The 23,263-nt window shown below is 38.2% G+C and overlaps 1 protein-coding gene across 1 annotated transcript in view; it reads right to left on the bottom strand.

The window, feature by feature from the left end:
- DENND3 (DENN domain containing 3) overlaps window positions 1–23,263 on the bottom strand; it is a 31,612-nt gene that overhangs the window by 3,031 nt on the left and 5,318 nt on the right. The window contains exons 2-22 of the mRNA XM_015619680.3: window positions 22,278–22,551; window positions 21,615–21,730; window positions 20,970–21,109; window positions 15,557–15,668; window positions 14,303–14,422; window positions 13,238–13,456; window positions 12,815–12,936; window positions 12,203–12,358; window positions 10,313–10,409; window positions 8,926–9,029; window positions 8,447–8,628; window positions 7,347–7,868; window positions 6,248–6,510; window positions 5,613–5,783; window positions 5,056–5,185; window positions 4,471–4,578; window positions 3,527–3,666; window positions 2,228–2,388; window positions 1,162–1,295; window positions 860–975; window positions 550–687 (exon numbers count right to left, since the gene is read on the bottom strand). Coding sequence (XP_015475166.1) covers window positions 550–687; window positions 860–975; window positions 1,162–1,295; window positions 2,228–2,388; window positions 3,527–3,666; window positions 4,471–4,578; window positions 5,056–5,185; window positions 5,613–5,783; window positions 6,248–6,510; window positions 7,347–7,868; window positions 8,447–8,628; window positions 8,926–9,029; window positions 10,313–10,409; window positions 12,203–12,358; window positions 12,815–12,936; window positions 13,238–13,456; window positions 14,303–14,422; window positions 15,557–15,668; window positions 20,970–21,109; window positions 21,615–21,730; window positions 22,278–22,551 — 3,525 coding nt within the window. The remainder of the gene's footprint in view (window positions 1–549; window positions 688–859; window positions 976–1,161; window positions 1,296–2,227; window positions 2,389–3,526; window positions 3,667–4,470; window positions 4,579–5,055; window positions 5,186–5,612; window positions 5,784–6,247; window positions 6,511–7,346; window positions 7,869–8,446; window positions 8,629–8,925; window positions 9,030–10,312; window positions 10,410–12,202; window positions 12,359–12,814; window positions 12,937–13,237; window positions 13,457–14,302; window positions 14,423–15,556; window positions 15,669–20,969; window positions 21,110–21,614; window positions 21,731–22,277; window positions 22,552–23,263) is intronic.

Below are 23,263 nucleotides of genomic sequence, written 5' to 3'. Positions count from 1 at the left end.
TGGGCCCCTGTGGTAGTACAACTACAGTCATTTGCACAGCTCCTGATAAAAGCAGGTACACAGAGGCCAACAGTGACAGGGACACAAGATGCTGGCAGGAATCCATTGGGTCCTTTGGTCTGTCTTGAATTAGGATGTGGTAACTAATCAAGGAAAAGGTCATCTACAAAAACAGGCCAATTAATTGGCATTTGTTGTTTGTCTGGTAACCTTTTTTCAAGGCTGTCTGAGAAAAGCCCTGAGATAAAATATCAAAGGACCTAAACTTTCAGTTTCTACAGTTTCCTGGAAATGTCAATGGCTAATAAATGTCACCACACATTTAATTACTAATGAGGGGCTTGGTTTGCCATCCATTTTGGGGTATACCTTCAACACCCATTTGTGTTGGGCAGTCTTTAGCTTCTCTGATTTCAAAGAGGAATTCCAAACCTTGTGTACTTATGTACCCACCCAGTGAGAAAGCAATGACAGCCCATGATAGCTGCAACAAACAAAACCTCAGTAAAGAAATCCACAAGAGGCAAAAGCAGCCCAGACGTCTCTCACCTGATTTTTAACTCTTATCATACAAGTAATCTCAGAGCAATCCTGAAGATGAATCTTTTGAGGTGTATTTGAAATGTCCTTGGTGCTCCAAATATACAGGTCACTACTCCTGGAGTAAGATGCCCACACTTCATCTCTCTAAAGCACAGAAAGATACATTTAAGCACTGCTGACTATGTATGAAATGTATCAAAAAATGTATTAAAAATGTATCAAGATAATCAGGGGATTTAATGCCACATGGTTATGACATCATTATATCATGTAATGACACATGGTTTAAACTGTATCAACAGAGTAAGTGCAATACCTCTGGAAAGAGCTGGAAGCCAAGAAAAGAGGAACACACATCCTTCAGATGGTGATCGATCTTCATCTGCGGTTGAAACTCGTGAGTTGTCACTACAAGAATGCAACTTCTGGTACCTTCAATACAGATAAAGATACAGAGTTAGTAAGAGAAGTGCCCACTTCTTCCATCTCTACAAAACATGGATGAAGAAAGCAAAATAAAATGGAACAACCAGCAACTTGTTTGTGACAGCACAACTGTCTTGTTTCTTTATGTGAAGATGATTTTTGTAATTATTATGATTTCAGGAAGGGACTTACAGCACCACAGTTGGTCATTATGAAGCTTCATAGAGGTGAGATTTTGGCAGGGCAGCTGAAAGGCATGGTTCACTTTGAGAGTGCTGATGTTCCAAGCAATCACCATTCCATCTAAACTGCTGGAATACGCTTCACTGCCGGCAGAGATTATAAAAATAAGTGTAGTGTGCTTTCATGTTCAGAAAAGAGTGCACACACAGAAGAGACTTACTTGCAAAATAACCAATTTTACTGTAAGCCAAATTAATGTTCATATTTTAATTATCTTTGAGATTATCCTTTGCAAAGTCTGTAATAACTAGAAACACTGCAGGCTGAGTGTTCAGTGAATGAGAGCACGTTACATCCTCAGCAAAACAAAACTTTCCCTATAATTTTTCTGAACAATCTTGCCTAATGGATTTTCTGTTGAGTTAGAACCAAAATATCTCAAACTGTTCTTCTTTGTTACTGCACCTGAGAAAACAAATTATACTATCCCTTTTCTTTTTACCTTTAACATTTGTTGTCTTAGAATGAGCAAACATTTTTCAGAAGGTTCCAACAACACTTAAACAAATTCTGCCTGAAACCCAGTTACACCTGCTTTACCACTGACAGACCTATTGACCCTGCAGATGCTTTTCCCATGGGAAGACAGCAGGTTAAGACCTTCAGCCAACACTCTTCCCAGTGCTACCAAAAGATCAAAAGCACATTGCCTGAACAAACAATAATGTATTATTTATTTTATTATCAGGCAGGAAAAGCCAGAAGCGTGCTGTAAACATGTAGTCAATGACATGCTCAAAGCAAAAGTGAAATGGTCTTTAAACTGCATCTGTATCAATTCTTCACTGGATGCTGCCAGTTCCTGGCTGTTTTCATCCTCGTCCAAAAGAGCATTCCTTTATCCTCTTTGCTCCAAACTACACAGTGCTCTTTATTTTAAAAGGAAATTCTTAGCTGACATACACAATATGGGAGCTACACAAATGAGCTAGATGAAGACTTTATTAGCAGGATAAATCCTCCCATTTAAAATAATAAATTCTTTCAACATGTAGGAAAATCAAATCAAATCTACCTGGATGTTCCATTCTTCTTGTCCACGATGATGTCTGTAACATCAGAGCGATGATCATTCAGTTGCTTATTACAAGACATACTGTGGGTGTTGATGATATAAATAATGGAGTCCTGAGAACCAATCCACACTTGACTCTGTTCCACCATGACCATGCAAGTCTGGGGAGAAAAAGCTGAGTTAAATGAAGCCTAGAAGAGAAATCAGTCTTTAATGTAGCATGGAAAGGCTATATTCAGATGCTACAGTTTGCTGGTGATCACTGTAGGAGATGACAACCTTTTTCTCCAGTGTTCCATCCTTTGCTCTATAAATAATGAGAAGACAGATCTCTTTGCAAAACCTATCCTTCAGTAAATAGGATTAATAATTTATCTTAGGGACTGACTAAAGATGTGCTTCCTGGCCCAAATGAAGTAAAAGTTACAGATGAGATCAGGGGCACCACAGAAGTTAGTGTGCTCCTTTCCTCTGGATTGGAAGCCAACCTAATTCAATATATCTACACTTCCTACTTCAGCTAAAAGTAGTGTTTAAGAAAATACTGTCTCCTCTACTGTCTCTGGAATGTCCTTCCCCTCCATCACAAACTCTTCATTTATCTCCCTTCAGCCATCACTTGCCAGCTTTTTTTGTCTTCTTTTGGGTATCTGACTCTTCTGGAATTCCATCTTTCCTCCACCCAGCTCTTCACCATCAGCTTTACCCCTCCCTTTTCGACTCTCTCCCACACTCATCCAGAGCGAGCTCTCTCTGTCCTTTTCCTGTGTGTTCTCTCTACTGTGTGTTTTTCACCCAGGCTGTATGCCTGGTTCAGATTCCCTTTTCACAGAGTTACTCTTTCAGGTGGTCTTTCACAAAGCACTCCCTTTCATCTGCTGGTGAGACACTTTTAGAGCTCTATCGCTCTTTCAATAGCATCTGCCTGGTTTCCTCCCACCTCTTCCCAATCTCCAGTTCTTCAGTATGGGTGAATTTTTATTTATTCCTATGATTCCCCTTCTCATCTTCTCTTTGGGTAATTGTCTTTTATTCTTTTTCCTCAACTGTTTCAATTCTGCTTTCCTGCCCCAAGAACCCATCGAGCCCTCCCAAATCCCATCTATCACTTCTCATCAGTTGACTTGTTTTATAAATAACTCACTTAGCCTCCTTTCAAAAATCTCCACTTTTCCAGGTTAACTGAAGCCCAAACTACTCAACAACTTTAAACAAACCATGTGATTCGGGATCAGACAGGCTACAACAACAAAAACACACCCAGATGAAGCAGGAGTTGTGATCCTCTGCCAGTCTTACCAGTTTAGAGCGGCCCATTTTGAAGCAGTGTTGCTGGATAGACCAGGTAGAGGCATCAAAGACCACCACCTTCCCCTCACTTAAAGCACACCAGAGTTTTGGATGAGCATTGTCCAGTCTTTCTGAAGGGTCAAGATGCCCTAGAAATAAAGCAGAGAATATGAGAAAGGTAAAAGAAAGCAGTACTTTTGGAAATCTGTGGGAAAGCCATTATTAGGCAGAGCAGGTGGGTAATGAAATGCATCTTCTGGAATTTACATCAGTTACTGACTGACACAGTTCTCACAATGCATTTGTGCTTGTTATCATCTATTTGCTGAGTTCACCCAATGATTTAATCTCACACTCCAAAGATACTCAGAGCAGAGATAATTTCTTTCATTGATGACTAAGAGCTCAGCTCACTGAGATTGCAGGAAGGCTTTTAAGACCTATAAACATAACTAAAAAATCCACTCTTGTCTACTCCATCAAAGCCTCTCATACTATGAAGAAAGAAAAGCACCACTGAATCCAACACCCTCCACACTATTCCTTGCACTGTGGTTCAAACTAACTCCCCCACAGGACTCTACTGAAAAATTAAAACCTAACAATGAATATTGATCAATGGGGGAGCATCATCCATCCATCCACCCAGCTCAGTAAGCGAGCCAGAAATCTTAATGAGAAATCAGCCCATTAACACAGAATTGAAGTCTGTGATAAGGCACATGTGCAGAGAAAGGCAAATTAAGACACTGAAAACTATGCCTTGGAGTATCTTAATATGCAACATTACAGTTCTTTTTAAATTGTTTTTCTGGTTTAGTATTCAACACACAACCAATCCATGTCAGAATGTGAACACATTAGGCAGACATAATACCAGGTGTTATAAGATAATGTGCTTTATAGGCTAATTAAAGCTGGACTACCCTAAAGAGAGCAATACATCACCTTACCTGGTGTATAAAGCAAGACATCTATTGCCTGTGGAAATGTCTCACCAGCTGAGGGGTTGATCTTATGCTTTAGTGTCTCTGAAGTTGTTTTGGGGACCATCATAGGCACTAAAATAGATTTTTAGAAGGTAATGAAGTGTACATTTAAGCCTGAAATAGAACTACACTTCTTATGAGATAGCAATCCGACACCATTCATTCACATTTCTCACTTTTCTTTCCCTCTAGCTTTAGCTGAAAGCCCAAACACCATTTGTATAAATGAATGAACTCCACTACACAAGGAGTCTGAAAAACCAAGACAAAAACACAGCATCCAAGATGGAGACAAAAGCAAACACCAAAACAAAAAATGAAAAAAAAGGGTGGGGGGAATAAAAAGAAAAAAAGAAAAAAAAAAAAAAAAAAGAACCCACCCTAAAATTTGTACTTACTATTAAATAAATTGCATTTGTGAAAGTACAATCAGGCTAATGTATTTTTCTATTTCTACATATAACCAGTTTGAAAAACAGAATATGCACTGAAAGAGCAGAAAGAGATGATGCAATACCAACAGGCTTTTGTAGCATTGCTGTGACTGACCTTCATTTTTCATCCTGTCAAAATAAGACAGTTTAGAGGCTGCATAGATGCTTTTGGAGGACTGCAGGGCACCAACCACAGCATCCATCAGGAGAACATTTGTCAGCGCTTGCTGGATATACTGAGGATCCTAAAGACAGAAGTCTTATTGTAGTTTATCTCTTGCTCATTATTCCTACAAGACACCATGCTCAAAATCATAACACGTGTCATGCTTAGCACAAGCACCAGAGAGTTGCTGCCCTGCAGTACAATTCCTGTCACTTGCTGTCAGACCCCACTCCCACATCCCATGTTCCAAGCAAGGTGTTGGAGCAGGGAGTCAGAAGCCAGTGTTACTGTAATACTACTTCAGATCTGACACAACCAACAGGATGTGCAATCAAAACCATATAAAAAGAGACAGCAGACACAGGGTGGATACCCATTTCCAAGCTGAATCTTTCTTCATGGGAGAGAAGCACCATGAAATTCTAAGATTAGTGCGTGAATTATTTAGAACAGAGACAGAAAGCATATTCTACATATTATTTGGTTACAAATTCCCATATTTATACCTTGTGATCATATGCCATTTTCTTTCCAGCCCACATTTCTTTCACTATCAGGTACCAGAGATCACACTCAGTTTTAAGGTTGGCTTCAAAGACTTCTTTTTTAGACAATGTTTTAATCCTCAGAGTAGGTATTCTCAAAAGAAGGAAAGCTACAGTTGTGCTCTTAACATCCTGCAAAGTTACAGGAAAGAGAAAACAAGGACAATGAACCCAAATAACAGATAAGATTCAGCACCCAGCCCAAAGGGCAGCTTTTTCTAATTACAGCTGATTTTTTCAGTTGTTCATACACACCATTAAGCAGAGCTGGATTTATGAAAGTAAGTTTAAACATCATACAGCCTTGGCTCTACAGTGGATATAAGCTGACCCACTGATACCTCAGTCACATGAGCACATTTAATGCTCATGTTATTAAACTTATCTACTCCATATCCTATGTGCTGCACTCTGCACATTTCTCTGAGGTTATAACCTCTTGATTATCAGTCATGAAATTTTTAGTCCAAACCCCCAGACTTCAGCACTGTTTCCTACTCTTCTTACTGAAACTTCATGTTGAGAGCCAGCTCATTCTGGAGAATGGGACACAACCTGAATCCACAGGCATGCCAGGACAGAAGGTTGATGCTCACCTCTATATCCCTGAAAGCAGCAATGGGGACATAGCCAGGACGGCCTCCTTCAGTCAACAGGAACAAACGCTTCTGGGTCAGAGCTATTTTCCCTACACCATAGTTGGTTTTAACTGAGCAGGATAACTTGTAGACACATTCATTTTTATCTAGATGTTCAATTACTGCTGGTGGCAGATTCACCTCTTGAGCTTCTGCTTCAGTTTCTTTCCAGTAGTTGTAGAAATCTCTGAATGTTTCAGGATCAATTTGTTTCTGCTGTCCTAAAAAAATTTTAAAACCCCTTTAGTGTAAGAAACTGTTACACAGATTTGTACAGGAAGATGGGTTTAGAAAGACAGTAACTGTCAAATTGTGCCTCTTTATTGTGCATGTAAGTATAGACATTCTAGGCACATGTCCCCGTCCCAAGGTTATCTCAGGCACTATCCTGAGAAACCCCCCTCATGGTACAACCACCCCCCACTGAGTAAAACATGTGACTAAAGTCACTCCAACACCACCTAAACATAAAGGAATAGTATAAAAGTGAGTTAAGAATGGGAAGAAGTTAGAGAAGACTCCATATAAATTCTGGGATCTGTCAACAAGAACCTGTCTTCTCCCCCATAGGATCACCTACTGGGTAACAATCATACTCTAGGGCACACTGAATCATTATTTCAAGCTGGCTCTTACTGGGGATTAGAGCTTGTCCATATAATGCTTTGAAATAATATATTGCTTAAAATGTATTTTTGTAGTCAGGTACTACAACCAGCAATTCTCAAACCTCTGATAATTTTACAAATAGAGAGTGTTCTTCTTTAAGCTGTTAATGTGAGTCCTGTGAGGGTGCTGGTAGTGGGTAAAGGACACCCAGGAAGGGTCTCTCTGTTTGGCAGGTGACCCTGGACAAGTCAGTGGAACCTCCCTCCATGCAGCAGCTGCTCAGTGAAGTGTCCCCACAATGGAACACTGACACACTGCTCAAGCACATGGGGCTCAGCTTTCCCAGAGCACTGATAGACCAACCAACATGAAGGGTTTGAGTATATCTCCCTTTTTTGTGTGACATGCTAAATAATAATCAAAAAACCCCCACCAACCTTATACTCACCTACTGTCAGGGCATCGAATAACCGGTGGATAGTGTCTATATCCCTGACAATCCCAGACTCCTGAATTCTCTTCACAAAGTCATCCAGCTGCATGTGTGTTTTTGGCAATTCGAAATTTTTTACATGGTCATCTATTTTCAGAACTTCCCTTTGTTTTTCCATCACTCGACTTATCAGCCTCTTGAGCTCAGGTTTCCGGTCTGCCTGCAAGCGCTCCGAGCGAGGCAGGGTCTCCACTATTTTTCTTACAAGATCAGTAGGGAAAATTCTTAAGTCTGTTTTTTCTAGGTTCTGAAAGTCAGAAAGTGCATTTAGTAGTTTCCCTTGCATCAAGCTAACAAGGCCCCGGAGGTAGAAGTACCTTGCCAGCAATGCGGAGTTCTCGGGGGGTAAGGTACTGATAGCTTTGCTGAGGTGGTTGAAGAAGTCTGTGTAGTAGGAGTGAACACACTGGAACATCAGGGGAAAGCGAATTTCAGGGATTTTGAACGTGGTGATGGATTTGGAGGGTGTTCTCATAGCTAGAAATAAACCACAAGAGAGTACCTTGATCAAGGAAAGGAGTGTAAATATGTTCACAACCATCAATACTACAAACAACAAACAGAATCCCCAACAAACAGCAACAAGTAATTACAAGAAACAATAAGGATTACAGATGTGCTAGGGACACAAATACATTTCTGTATCTATCTCCCCTATTATGAGAATATTCCCAAATCAGATAACATCAATTCTGAAAAAGTTAAAAAAAAAAGGCAAAAAAGGCCTCATGGAGTTTTTTCCAAACAGAGAGAAGCCCAAGTCTGTGTATAAAGTAAAGGTAGTAGAGAACTGGACTTAAGGTGGGTAAGGACTCAGGAATCAATTCTCCAATATCAATCCCACTGGGAGCAATCACTCTTTTGTGGTCCAGCAAAACTTACACCAGACAACAGACTGACTTCACAAGCAGGGGGAAGCACAGACAGGCCCCAGCTCAAAGTGACTCAGCCCATCATTTCTTCCCAGCAGCTGACAGTATTTCTGTGACAATTACTCAGTGATGTCACCCCAAAGGACAACAGAAGTGTCTTTGTCCATCACAGCCTTCCCTTACCAACATCTGTTTCTACTTTTCGAAGTGAGGAGTTCCTGATGGGGCCCTCTGGCAGTTTGATGTCCTGCAGGTTGGGCATGCTGATCACCATGCGCCGATTGGCCTTGCGCTCGGCGCTGATTCTCTTGGAAGCCATTTTCTCTATTGTCAGCCTTCTGGGGGTGGCAAACATCAAATCTAACCTGAGGAAAATAAAAATAACACATTGTGTACTGAGTTCTGAAACTAGTATACACACTAAATTACTGCCTGGGTTTTTTTTTTCCTTTTTTTTTGTATAATAGTATCAAATCTACAATTTCAACAGCCATCTGTTCATGTAACCATTTTACAATAATCATAATTAAATGAGTTAACAATTAATCATAATCTTATTTATAGATTTATAGATATAGATTGCATATCAGCAGAGTCAAAAGGACTTTTATCACTGATACCAACAGAAGATTCAAAACCAGAATAGGAAATAAGAAAACTACCTGTCCTCGTCAGACTGGGTACTCAAGTCAAGCCGAGCAAAAGCATCCATCTTTCTGTTCAGACGAGCTTTAAGGAAAGAGTGAAACATGTAGGTCTCTAAAACCTATGAGACACAAAGGAGTTAACAGTAAATCTTTTATAAATATACATTTTTATTAGGATGTTTTGCTCATTTTTATTACCTTTACACATGCAAAACTGAGACCTTGCAATTTAGCAATCACAAAAATAAAAAGATTGAAAGCTTCAAATGAAAATTAATTATGTTTTCGTTCACCTTCTGGATGATATTTGCTTAGTGGCAAACAGTAATCTCAAACTGCCCTCCAAGAGGTGAAACCAAACAAAAATGAGAAATACTGAGAAAAACAGAGCTACAAATTTAGAATTATCTTTTCTACTTAAGCCAAGTACTGATAATACTGTCTGTGCTTTGGAATAAGAATTTTCAGGCAGTGTAAATTAACATTATGTCACCATACTGAAAAGATAAGTGAAACATCTTTTCTTCTGGTAACCCCCAAAATTGTTCCCTGCTCTGGTAATTATTGTCATCCAGAAATAACTTCTAAAAGGTCAAATTGCTACTGTTAGGATAAAGGACACCACAAAAAATGCCAGGTGTGAATTAAAAAGAGGGAAAACCACCACTTCTCATCACTGTAACAGTTAAACAAGATGAAATCTGAGATTTGAGGCAATACAACATGTCTATTATATAAATTTCAAATGCCTCTTACTAATCCACTTGCAATGTGCAGTGTAAAACAGTAAAATGCAAAAAATCTCCAAAAGCATTAGGATTCCAAATTTCCTGTATTCCTCCAGTAGGTGGCATATTTTGCTAGCAATTGTATGCCCAGGAGATTCCAAATTTTAATCCTATCTAATGGATTTTTTTTGAGTTTTCTTAATACAAGTCCAGAAACCAGTAATAACTACTCTATATTGTGTTATTTCCTAAGATCCACTTGAAAGAAAACCTGCCACTTTGCTATTTGGTATTTAAGTGAGTCAGCTGCTCAAAGCTCTTCTTAAGTATGTACATCTGAGTTTTAAACTAATGTTAAATTGCAATTCATAAAATTGCCACCATATCATTTTTAGCATTAGTAAGTGATGCTAAAAATATTTTAATTATTTTTATTAATCTGAAATCCTGGTCATAACATTTCCAATCAGTTTCTCTCCTTAGGATATATTAAGAGGTTCCTTTTAGATGGTTTGTTCTCAAGAATGTTTACACATATTGGAAGCTTTATCCAACAAACACTGTTTCTCATGTAGGATTCATCACTCATCACTTTACTTTTAAATTTCTAGATATTGGCATTAATCCTAAAATACAGATTTATTAAGAACAGATAATCACAGCACTGAATTTACCTTTTTGTAGAATGGCTGGTCTCCAATTGCCCTTGTTTTCAGAAATTCTTCACTGTTAAACACTCTGTGTTCATAATTTAGATGGTCTTTTACCTCCCTGGATACAAAAATAAATAAATAGATAAATCTTCTTGGAGATTTGTAAGCAAGTTGTACTTTTGCAAAAGCAGCAGCTCACTGGTACTACCAGAAATATTCTGCAGCATCATAAGACAAAATAGAAATGTGCTGCAGCATCAGAAGGCAAACTCAGTTTTAATGAACAAGTCTGGTTACTGAACCACAGGAAAAAAATCAGATTTTTAGAAGGTAAGCTATCTGCTGCCAAACTCACTTACTCTGTGAGATTTAGTAAACCATGAAGGAGAATCCGTGCAAATCATGACTTAGACTCCAATCCTGGAATTCCATTTACATACACAGTTCCTGAATCACACACAACCCATTGGAGCAAAAAAAGACAAGTGCACCTATCATGGGCAATTTGAAAGATGTGACCTGACCTCACACTGTCTTATCACATTGCATCTGTAACAGGCACATGAAAAACAGGGTTCTTACTACATCTTGTTAACAGTTTATCCAACCATATGGGGTCAAGAAAACATATGGTCAATAAAACTATATAGTTCTATGTAATTCTATATAATTTAGCACTGTCTGTTAAAACATGGAACCTCTCCACACACAAAATTACTACAATTCTTTGTTGAAGACAGAACAATTGGCAGCACAAGTGCATCAGAGAGTTACTTTCCTTCACTCCTGGGTGCTGGTAGGGTTAGAAGACAGAAGAAACAAGGCTGAAAAAAAGAATAAAGAAAACGTTTGAAGAAAAGGAGAAAGAAAGCTAAAGAAGTAACCCCTTTGTCATACATATTCTCTCTTAAAGAGCAAAGCATCTGTTCATTTTTTTTGCAGCCAAATGTTTGGAGCATTAAAGACTTCAAGCTGTTAAGAGCAAAAATGCATTTCTCCTCATCTTTGTCTGGAATTATTGTTGCCAAACACTGAAATCCACAAAATCCCACTGTGGAAATAAATGCATTTCAGTTTCCATAATAAGCTATCTGTAAAGGCCCATATCCAGCAGCTACTGTCCCTCTTGGAAGGTCCAGACACTTGCAGGAACACTCCTTAAGCAGATCCAATAACAGACACATGGTATTTAGACTCTAAATTAACTCAGCACTTCGTGACTTAAAGTATCAATGAGAAATTCAGTAGCTGATCCAGAGGGAAGCACCACCTCCAGCAAGAGGCCACACCACTGTTAAAATGCCAGTCCCAAACACAGCCAGTATCCCACATTTCTTATCACAGAATTTTGGAATACCCTGAGTAGGAAGGGACCTCCTGATCATTGAGTCCAGCTCCTGACCAATTGTCCCTTCTTGTGCCAACACTTTGTCCTTGATCTTAAACAGCTCCTCTCCCTCCTTCATTCTCAGGTGTTGCACTCTTCAGGTATCTCATCCATTCTCAGTCCAAACACACCTAGGTGTTCTGAACTCTTGTTCCTGCTTTCTATCCTGTCCTGGTTTGAATTCATGTACCTCTAACAAGAGTGACCAAAACTTGACTGATATCCCTGCTGGGCCCTAAGCTTTTCCAAGGACTGCACTTCTCTTCCTGAAATCTTCCTACAAAAGACAAGCTCAAAATCAGAAGAGTTTTATCTAAGATATTTTAGCAATGTATATATACATCAAAACATCAATGACTCATATTCCATCAGGCTACAGGACCTCCTTCTCATATTCCCTAACAAAACTTAAGCTCTACAAAATATCTATAAAGTAAGACAAAATGAGAATATTTTCACGCATGCTTAAATTGTCTTAGCCAGTACCACATATTCTTACAATAGAAAGTACTACACCCACTTACCTGAAGATATTAACAATTAACTGCAACATGGTTTGCTGCACATCCATGTTCAGTTTCTGCTGCCAAGCCCTTCTGTGGGTTTGGAGCTCACCAAGGTCTGTGCTGGCTCGAAGATGGCAGAGCTCCAGATCAAAGTGCAGCTGCAGACCTTCCACTCTACACACAGAAGAAAAGTAGTAACTTACACCCTAACACCAACAATTATTTTCGTACCCTTTTTAAAAAAAAAAATCTAATTTAGGCTCATGCATCTTATAGCTAGAGAAGTGCAAGATTGATTTACAAGTGCTGACAAGCTAACAAGATTCCAGAGAGCCCCCCTCAATTACATCACAGTACACTCAGTCTTTGTAAAGTTCAGAGTAATCTGTATCAATAATAAAAAAGAAACAAGCATTCCCATTGTTGCAAAATAATTTGGTGATTATGACTCCTTAAAGCTACTTCTACACTAATTAATTGAAATTTTCAATTTGCTCTTTTTTTAAAAATACAGTCGGGTTTATATGAATGAAATAATATTATAATAATAATAAATCATACAAAATAAAAAAACTTGGAGCATCAAGCCTAATTTATGCACTAAGAAACATATCTTCAAGATCTTGTCACCTTTTTATGAAAGTTTCTGCTGCTTGTGCTGGAACATCTGGAATCTCAAGTTCCTCTTCAACCATCTTGGAATGTGAAATATCTCCATTATCTATATTAATTAGAATTAAATCTTCACCTTCCTTTTAACAAAAGAAAATAGAATGACGGTACATATATTGTAAACATATTTACTTCTAATTTACATATTCCTCAGACAATTAATTTCATTAAGGAGGTAAACCAGAAAAGGACTGAATTTTTTTCCACAAGTAGAAAATTGTACGGATAACAAAACAATTACATTCAAGAAAAACAAATGCAATTGCCTTAACAGATGTTAATCCCAGTACAAAAACACTTAGTAATCTAATATGCTCTAGTATGGAAGGGGACAAATGCGCTGCAAGTAAAAATTAAGAGTGGTAATTGTGTAAAACATACCGTGCTCACTTCATCAAAATGATCAATATGACATCCCATGAGGAAAGATGTTGGAGCCATCACAAAATCCAGCATTTGCCGGGACAGAATAGGTACAAAAGTGTGCTGCCACTGAAGAGGATGAAGGTACAACATAAAGCATTCAGCAACAAGTGTCAGCAGAGCCCAGTCAGAAGAGAAGAAAACGATTCTCTGCTCAGTCAAAATACAGGTCATAATCTGGAAAACAAACACAGAATGTTACATATTTGCAAAGAGGTATCTAGAACACAGTAGAAATGCAAATATTTCATCTGTTTGGGAGAGTCAACCTCAAAATTCTCATTTTTAGTAGCTACCTTACAGATTTATAAAATTAAACAATCTCCATTTCAAGATGCATCAGCTGCATCATTTAGGATTTGAGATACTTTTATTCATAACATGCACATGTGGGCAAAAAAAAATAAAGCAGAACTGCCAACTCTCATGACAGGTTTCTTAGAGAAAGTGGCTCAGATAATACTGAATGACCTTAAACAACCTAATTTAACTCCACAGGTGGCCTTGGAGCAGGAAATTGGATCAGGAAACCTACAAAAGGACACTCCAGCCAATACTATTGTGAGAGTCTGAAGCACTGAAAAAATTCAAATAGCTCTTTGTATTTTCTTGCCTTTCTACACCATTTATACCTTATTTGTACAAGTGCCAGATATCATCAATTCTTCCCACAGGCCTCTTTCTTAAACATGAAAAAAGTTCTTATAAGTCTTGTAGAAATGCATGTAGTGAAAATTCAAAATAAAATCTGGCATTTGGCTTGGTAGTTACGTCTCAAAATATGTTCTTACAAAATTTAGCACCTATTTCTAAACCACAGGAGAAGAAATGCAACATGCTAATCTAATCTGGTCTGCAAATAACAGTTTATTGTGCCACAGCTCTAATATCAGAACTAAGATTATTCTGAATTCCTGGGTTTATAAAGTTTTTTGAGTAAATAAACATCTTTATTTTTTCCTAAACTACAAATTACCAGTACTGTCAATCTCTGAAGCATTTTAAAGTATGAGTTAGTTTTACCTGCAGCACCTGCTCTGGCTTGAAACACAGCAAGGGAAGATGGAGATCCAAGTCAATAATTGGACTGTCCGGATCATCTCGTGAAGGAATTATTATTTGAAGGGGTTTCATATGAAATACCTGTAATAACAGATGGTCTCTGTTTACTCCTTAATGAAAGTGTTCCCACAGCAAATTTAATTCAGGATTTTAGTTCCAACTACAAAATATTAACTTAAATCAAGATCAAGAAGACAGGTATTTGCATACTACAGAAAAAGTGAAATAAAAAGAGAGGGAAATATTCAAAGACATGATAACTAGTTTGAAAGATTAATATGGACTTGCCTCCTCTCATTCTCATAGGGTGACTGGCCAGTAAAAATTTTTTAGAAACAGCTTTTAACAGAATTAAACTTGCTTTATTTTAGGTGTTTCAAAATAATAGAATTTATATTTCTAGATACAACTGGGAAATCAAAACTGCTGATAAAATTCATAAATAAAACAGAAAAAATATGAACAAAATAAGTGAACATAGGTTGTCAGGCTAAGAAAATAAAACAAGTCAAAAGGAACAAGGTCTCAGTGTTTCAGATATTTCAGCTCAAATCTCTGGGGGTTGGGTCCTGCATGTGCTGCATATTTCAGCACTCACAGCTGGTTTAGCCAATCACTCAGGTATTTTCCAGCTATGCTATTTTTCCTCCACTCCTAACCCCTCATCCCAGGGTCAAGGAAAGCAGCTAAGGAGAAGTCCATGGCTGAAGTTCTGCTTCCCTAGAAGCAACTGCAGTAGATAAAGTGTGTGCTGAAATCACTGACCCAGCTGACATTTGCCTTGACTTGGGAAGGCTCAGAAAGCAACAAATTCACAGCACTGAATACAAATGTTGATGTGAGCTTCCCCTCTCAGCTTAGTCTTACCCAGGCAGCAGACAACTCAGCATTTCATCCATGCACACTGTTCTGCTTCTCCCAGACATCATCTCAGACCATAAATAGTTGGCATGAGCCAAAGCCTTCCCAGAGGAGTACTGAAAACTAAAGAACGTGACTGGTACGCCGGCACTCCAGCCTGAACCCTGGTCACACTGTTATTTTCTCTACTAATGTATAGCCTGATTTTTAAAACACAGGTATTGACATCAGTTTCACATCACCAAGTAATCTCTGACCTGGCACTCATGAATGTCACCCAGTTTATTGAAAACAGCATCTCAGTATCTTAGAAGACATGATGTTAAAATTATGAAATTCAGGAGGAGTAATTACCAAGTGGAGTGGTCCTGGTGGTGGGCTGGGGATTAAAAACAGCTTTGCTGCAAATTCCTTTATGTGCTCCTCGACATCTAAATCCCTGAAAGGTCGTAGCTGCACTAGTAAGCTGTAATTAAATGATAGGAAATTACTTATCAATAGTAACATGCAAACACAAAAAACTCTTTCTGCTGATAATCTAGAAAAAAATTATTAGGAGTAATGAAGCTATTATTTCAGCTAATTAATTTCTAATTTATTAGATACTTGAGCAGCTTCATTAAATTTTAATGATGCTGCTGTGTCAGAAGCAGAGTTTTTTTGTACTCCCATGCATAAAATACTGCTGCATTATATCCATCAGAGGACACAACACAGTGGTTTGGTGGCCAGAGGAAACCAAATGTGAGGTGTAGCTACAGCAAGTGTCTTTTATAGAGACTGATTGAGGAACCAGCACCCACAGCTGCAACACTGCCTTGGTGTTCCTCTCTTCCCAAGCATCTGACACCACTTTTGAGAAGGAAAACAGCACCAGAGGAAAAGAGAGGTTGTAGTCCTGAGTTTGACTGTAGAGGAATGTGAAGCAAGAGCCACATTTAGCATAACTCTTAGGCCTGTATGGACACTGCTCTTTGCTGTCATTCCTGCCCAAACAAAATACAAGGACATTTGTGTAAACCTGCCAAATGTATTACCCTAACAAAGGTCACATGGTTTATATTATACAGCAAATCAATTCTGGAACCTTTAAAGAAACACACTATCAAGACTGAAAACTATGAACTCCCACATCCTGAAATGTAATAATTACTGATTTAGATATTTGTGGTCACAAAGGTGTTTTGTTCAATAGAATATACATTTGTACATTTATAGCAAAAACCCCAAATCTTTACAAAACCATAAATCTAGGCCTGCAAATCTATATATACAGAAACTAGGAACTGAAGATGGTTGTCTTCTCCCTTGAAGTTTTACTTCAGTTTGCAGTTTTACTGGTTTCTTGCAGAAGAACACTTGCTCTTCAGGAAGGAAGCAACTGAATAGGTCAAGAGATAAATAAGGATCCAGGACACCCTATTTGTGTACAGCATTTAGATTCCAGAAAAAATGCATATTCAATCATATATTATATATATTGCACTTTTAAATGAATTATTTAAATTCACTATTTTCCTATTTGAAGAAAGTCCTGGTCTATTACATACATATTCCCAAAAAGTCCATCAGCTCTTGTGATGCTGCTGGTCAGGGTGCAGAGAAAGGAGAATTAAGAATTATCAAAGAAAATCAGACAGTAGAACCAACATAAATACTCTGTCACACTTAATGATGCCTCAGATTTGGCCCAACAGAGTAAGCAGACCTGGGTTTTTTTCCTTTCTTTCCTTTGAGACAAATAGCTCTTATCAAGATATCCAGTAAACCTCACTACAGAGACAACGTGACTGAGAAAGCAGCAGATGTACAGAGAGGACAGTCATAGCTCCCTAATCAGTCCATGGTGCCCATTAATGCAGCCTAACAGCAGCTGACAGCTCTGCACTGCAAATGTCTGCAGAAATAAATGAAGTAATCTCTGAAACACACAAGTGGAGAGCTAAGGAGTTTATGAACCTTTCATTACTGTTATTAACTGTCCACAGACAGGTGTTTCAGAAAGCAAGAGCAGCTCAGAAAGGTCCTTTGTGCTGCCTCAGTGCTGGGAGCTATTTGTACACTCCCACCTTTTCTCAAGGCAGCTGAAAGGACGAATACACAGGTTGGAAGATTTACTGTTTGAATGGAGCCTATTAATCCATCCAAGACAGGAGTTCATTCAGGAGATTACTGCCAGGAATATTTCACTTTTCATGCAGCATAACACATTTTCATGCAGCATAACACATACTACGTGTGCAAAGTGCCAAAACCTCTCAAGTTAAATTGAACCTTTTCAAAAAATATCAAATAATCCTACAGCCACTGTGCTGTGAAACTGTTTAGGTGCACATCTACTTGCTTTGGAGAAAGGCACACATACTCCACACAAAATGTTCTGGATTTGGAAGCACTGTGTGCTAGCAATTTGGAAATTAGTTATAAAATTAATGGCACAGAATATTATTATGATGACAGCTTACAGATCCCCTTGCAGTTCAAAGCACCTACATGGATTTATAGCTTGATGCTGCCTGTGCATCTCAGCTTGGTTCAGTTTTCAGTTGTGATTTCTACTCAGCCACTTGAAAAAGTTTAGGAACCTGGATTTTATCTGGTAATACTTACGTAAAAAAAAAGAAAACTTTTGATGATTGTTCTGACTGAAAATAAGTACTGCCTCCTCTATAAGCATATACTCCTATATGTACATCCATACACATATACCTCCTCTATAAGCATATACTTCAACATCAAATCTCAGGAGCAACAGCATTCCTGCACTAGGTATCACAATGAAAGAGCTGCACACTAGAAATAGGTAGTTCAAGGTGCAGCAGTAAGTGCTTTCAGAACTCCTGACTGGAGAATGATTAATCAGTTGAAGCATCCTGCAAAACACCTCTGCAGCATACCAAGGACACAAGAGTGCTGTTGAAGGTGTTATTATTTGTTAAGTATAAGAGGCACTGCTACCTGAGTACATTCAAGCAATGAAAACATTTAATTAGATTTTTAACCCATTGGTCACCTGGTAACACACAATAACTCCCTTTCTGGTTTACAGAAATACAATGTTAGTGCTTTGTAATGTCCCCAAAAGTCAGAACATCTCCTGCTGTACAGGGCACAACACTCAAAATATCTCATAGAGGTCTTGGCTGCAATTGTTTATGTTGCATTTAGAAGAGCCACACACCCCTGCAGCTGTTTCATGCCACATGGAAATATTTCAGTAGTACAACCAAAATAAGGAAAACTGGTACCTCTCCACCCCTTCCCTTCCCTCCACCCTCCTGTACTGTGCCACAGTGAAATGTTTTTTCTAAAAAATAGCCAAGACATCAAAACCAGAAGAGCAGACATTCTGAAATGAGTCATTAAATATTATCAAGGAAAAGGAAATTTAAAAAAATACAGAATAAAATTGAATGGAAACCTAATCAGTTGAGTTTCCAGTACCGTGGGAAATGCCAACACCAAATTCAGCCCTGTAACTGGCACTCCCCCCACCTCCTTCCAGTTACACACACTCCCATCTCACAGATGCAGCAGCAAAAAGGAGAAGAGCTGTACAGCTGTGTGAAAAATTCCCCTGTTAAAAAACCAGGACAACACACAAAACTAAGAGGGAAGGTTATTGTCCTGTTGAACTTACCTATAATTATTCATCTTTACTAATCACTTAAACTCAGATTGTAGGGTACTGATCAATCTGAACTCCTCTCAGAAACTAGTACAGACTCAAAAGAGAAAAGCCATCTGTGGATATCAATGCTTTAAATAGGTGCCAAACCCTACTATATGTGATCAAGGCAGAGGTGTTTGATTATAATTTTTAAATAATTATAAAGTTTAAAATACCCACCTAGAGGCAGAAGCAGATCTAGAGGATTAATTCTATCTGGTTACTGTCTCCTCTAAACAGATACAAGAACTGGAAACACTTTCACAACAGCTGGAATTTTCCATGGTTGTCCTGAAGATTTTCCCACTTTTCCCTCCCCGCCCTGCTGGAATTCCTTGGGAACCCCACGATTTTCCCACTTTTCCCTCAGTGGACTCTTAAAATCCATTTGCCAACCAACTGCTTCTGCCAGCTCAGAGATGTCTCATTTCAGAGAAGAAATTACTCACTTATGAATACTTTACATAAACCACTGATGAGTACTGTAAGTGCCAAGCTGAATCTATACTATCTGCCACCCAGTGGAAAGCTGGTGTGAGCTGAGCCCTCTCACAGGTCCAGCTCACAGTATAAAAGCAGCAGGTACCCCATGATAAAAGCTGGATGGAAACAGTAGCCACAGCTGTAGTCATAGCTGGAAGAGTTCCATATGCAGATTATCAGGGCACTGAGATTTGAGACTTTTCAAAGGCAGCAGTGAATCAGTTTCTGCAATACCAAGGGCTGATGTAATTCACTTAAATATAAAGGGGAGTGGGGGGAAGTGATCTGGGCAGGAAAGGAAGAAGGAAAACAAACATTTCCTTTTTACTTCATTGAACATTTATTTTGATTTCACACTGACCTGGGTCACACTGACCTGTGCACACCCTGTTTCCATCATATTGAAGTCCCTTGTCCACATTAAACCCCTTCACTAATGCTTTAAAAATGACAGAGCTGAGGTACATGCCCTTAAAAGGGCTGCCAGAGTGACTAATTTCTGATCTCACAGCCTTTTTCAATCAATGTCTAAAATGCCCAGGAGGAAGGCACTGCTTTGCTCCTCCAAGGCTCTCTTCATCAACCCAGGGAAAGCCATTCAGTGCTCCAAGAAGATCCAAATCCACAGCAGGGGGTGGGGAAATGAGTGCTCAGGTCTCACTTGGTCTGGAGGAAGGTTTGGGCACCTCAGCTGGTACCCAGGGACTGCTCCCTTGCTCATCTGCTTGGGATACAAGCACCAGCAGAACAAAGGGCAAGACTCAAGCTTCAACCTAAAACCCTAGAATCTTTCAGCTTATGTACAAGAAGCAAATACCTGCAACTGGATTCAGATTTGACTCTAGAAAACTTGACTAAAATTTAGTGAAGAAAATCTCTTCTATCTTTGGACAACAGGTCTAGAAGTGAAAACACACAGTAATGTCCAATGTACACAGACAGGTTTCCCTGATGTGAGAAGTTTTAATCCAAAATAGATGCAAATAGATCTTAATAATTTAACAATAAAGTAACCTCAAAGTAAGTGAAATTATATAATAACAAAATAGATCCATGTTCACTTATCTTTTAAATCATCTACACTGCAGAGTATTTGATTGTTTCTAACCAGTGTTAGAATCCTAAGAATTTCTCTCTTAGTTCTACAACACCCAAGTAACCACTCTACTTCCTCAAGTGACTTGGATTATTTCCCTAAAGTGTCATTAACTGCTTATTAATACATATATTCATGTTCTTATGACATTTATTTGGTGCATTATAAAAAGCTTTTTGTGCTTTGAAAGCAATTTTCATAAGAGTGGCAAAATTACAGATAACCCTCTTCCAATAAAACTAATAATATCTGTAAAATATCCATTCCCAACACATTAGCAAAAAGCCCAAAAGAAAATGAAGACAACATCATAACTAATTCTCTTGGTATACAGAATTTGCACTTACTGTCTGGGCAACATTGACATAGCACTTCTTCTTCTCCTCTCCCACGCAACCTTAACATAAAACTAACCATTACTTTAGCATCACACAGCTCCCCTGACCACATTAAGCGAATTCAGGTATTAAAAACCTGCAGTCATTTCCAGCAGAAACACACAGGAGTGCAAATCTTACCAAGAGAGGCAATCCTTGAGGGCACTAAAATATGGATATCTGGATATAACACAAACAGCACAGGGTATAAAACAGACAGGCATCTTCCCAGTCTGTGCAGATTCCCAATGGCCCTGCCCATTCGAGGAGGTGGAGCCATCCTGCAAGAAAACTGCACGTTAATGTCTTTATGTTGATCATGAATTTATGGCTGATATTTTTTTAAGAACCTCAGAGATGTGATATCCGATTCCCTCTATATTTCAAAGGGATTTGGATGTCTATCTCCCTTTAGGTCTTCAGAAAAATGTCAGCCTACAAGACTTAATACATATTAAAAAGAATTACAGCACAAAATGTATTTAGAAAGAAAATCTTTCATCATTTGGAAATAACAATTTTTACCAAAAAACATCCAGGAGATAAAGTCTGCTCCTAAATATCCAAATCTTCAAAATGAAATCCATACAATTTTTCCTAATGCAGTCTGTTACAAAGTACTTAATTTAAAAACACAATATAAAAATACGATTTGTCCTGTATTCCTTGTAACATAAAACACACCTGTTGCCTAGCTTGATAAATTCAATCTCCCATTATTTTCAAAGTGCTTTGCTTTTATATATTTTCATATGTTTTAAGAGAAGAATGAGTTAATTAACATACTTGCATAGACTGGTAGTACTGTGCAACAACACCATATGTTCTGTTACCACAGACATCAGTGAAGACCAGGAAATGGATGTGGTCCTGTTTTGATTCAGAAGTTACATAAAGTCCTCCTGAAATGAAGGCAGCAACCATATTTTTAATTATATATTTAACTACAGCTGTGTGAAAGACAATTCATGACAAATCCTGCACATTGCCACTTCATTTCAAGAGAAAAGTTTCATTTTAAGGTATTAAAATGTAATACACAGTCCACTTGAACTAAAGGTTGTTACAGAGGCTGAAGCTGCACATTACTGAAGAAGCAAAAATGGAATTATTCTGTGTTTTCAGTGACAAAATACAATAAATGGGTTTAAAACACTTTTTTCTCCCCCAAGATATTAAAAAGGTCTGCAATAATGACACATATTAAAATTTCTCCAATTAAACCTGAGGGAAATATTCACTCCTTCAAGTAGTATCAAAACACCAAATGAAAACTGAGAGAGTACTCAGCCATCTTGGGGTGTAAAATAATTTTTCAAGTGTGTGCATGTTTGCACTTCACTCAAACCAAGATTTACCAACAAAGGCTAAAAAAAAAGGGCTGAACTATGGGTCAAGAAATATTTACATTAAAACAGTTCTCAACAAGAAGCATGAACCTTCATGTACCTGGGAAGCAGAGCTGTGGCAAAGCAATAAGATCAATGTCCTTTGGAACTGTCACATCTTCTGTGTCAGAGGCTTTCTGCTCCCCATTGAGGCTCTTGACATTTTCAATCTTGGGTCTCTCTTTTTTCTTCCGGAAGGACCGGCGTTTGCTTTTATTCAAGTTGTTACCAGCATTAATCACCTGAACATCATCTCTGCTGATAAATGGAGGCACAAATACAGAAAGAACTTCTGGATCAAGGGGAGGAAGATTTTTGAGTCTTCTTTGAGTGCCCTATAGTAAAAAAAATGACAAACAAAACAAACACTAGGTTGACACTCATCCTGATATGTGGGGGTTTTTTCATAATTTTTAACACTGCTTTTTCTCTGCCCCTAAAATTGTGAGTTTAGAATAAATTTTTCTGCTTCCTAAAGAATTGATTTTTCCTTTTAAGTTTTTGTTTTATGCATATTGATGCAAGGAAAATAGACATTTTTAGCAGGAAAGGAATCCTTCGTCATTCAAAATGCCCCATATCAGTATTATGCCTTTGTCAAAAGAAACTAACAAGTATCAAATACCATATTTCCTCCTTTTCAGTGGTAAGATATACTTTAGCTATACTTAAAATAAACACTGACAATAAGAGAAACCAACCAATAAATAAAGAGAAACAGCTGAGCCTCTTAGATAAGTCCTTGTTCAACTTCAGGAAAAGCTTCCTTTCAACTCAAAATAAATAACATGTACCAAAAAAAAAATCCCAAACAACACAAACACAGACTTTCACAAGACAACACTTAACTTCATAAGGCAATTAACAAAACACAATTAAAAACTACAATCATTGCTAAAACTAACACAAATTTAAGACACTGAAGCCATGAGAATTCCTCCATATACTGATGACTCAGTGGAGCAGGCATCCCAAGAGCACATAGAAAATTACATTTTTCACAGGCAGCTTTGCAGAGTATGACTGGCCCGAAATCCCTCACTGCCC

The sequence above is a fragment of the Parus major genome, chromosome 2 (genome assembly GCF_001522545.3).
Source record: "Parus major isolate Abel chromosome 2, Parus_major1.1, whole genome shotgun sequence".
NCBI classification, from domain to species: Eukaryota; Metazoa; Chordata; class Aves; order Passeriformes; family Paridae; genus Parus; species Parus major.
The sequence above is the reverse complement of the archived record's forward strand: the minus strand, read 5'-3'. Positions and strand labels throughout refer to the sequence as shown.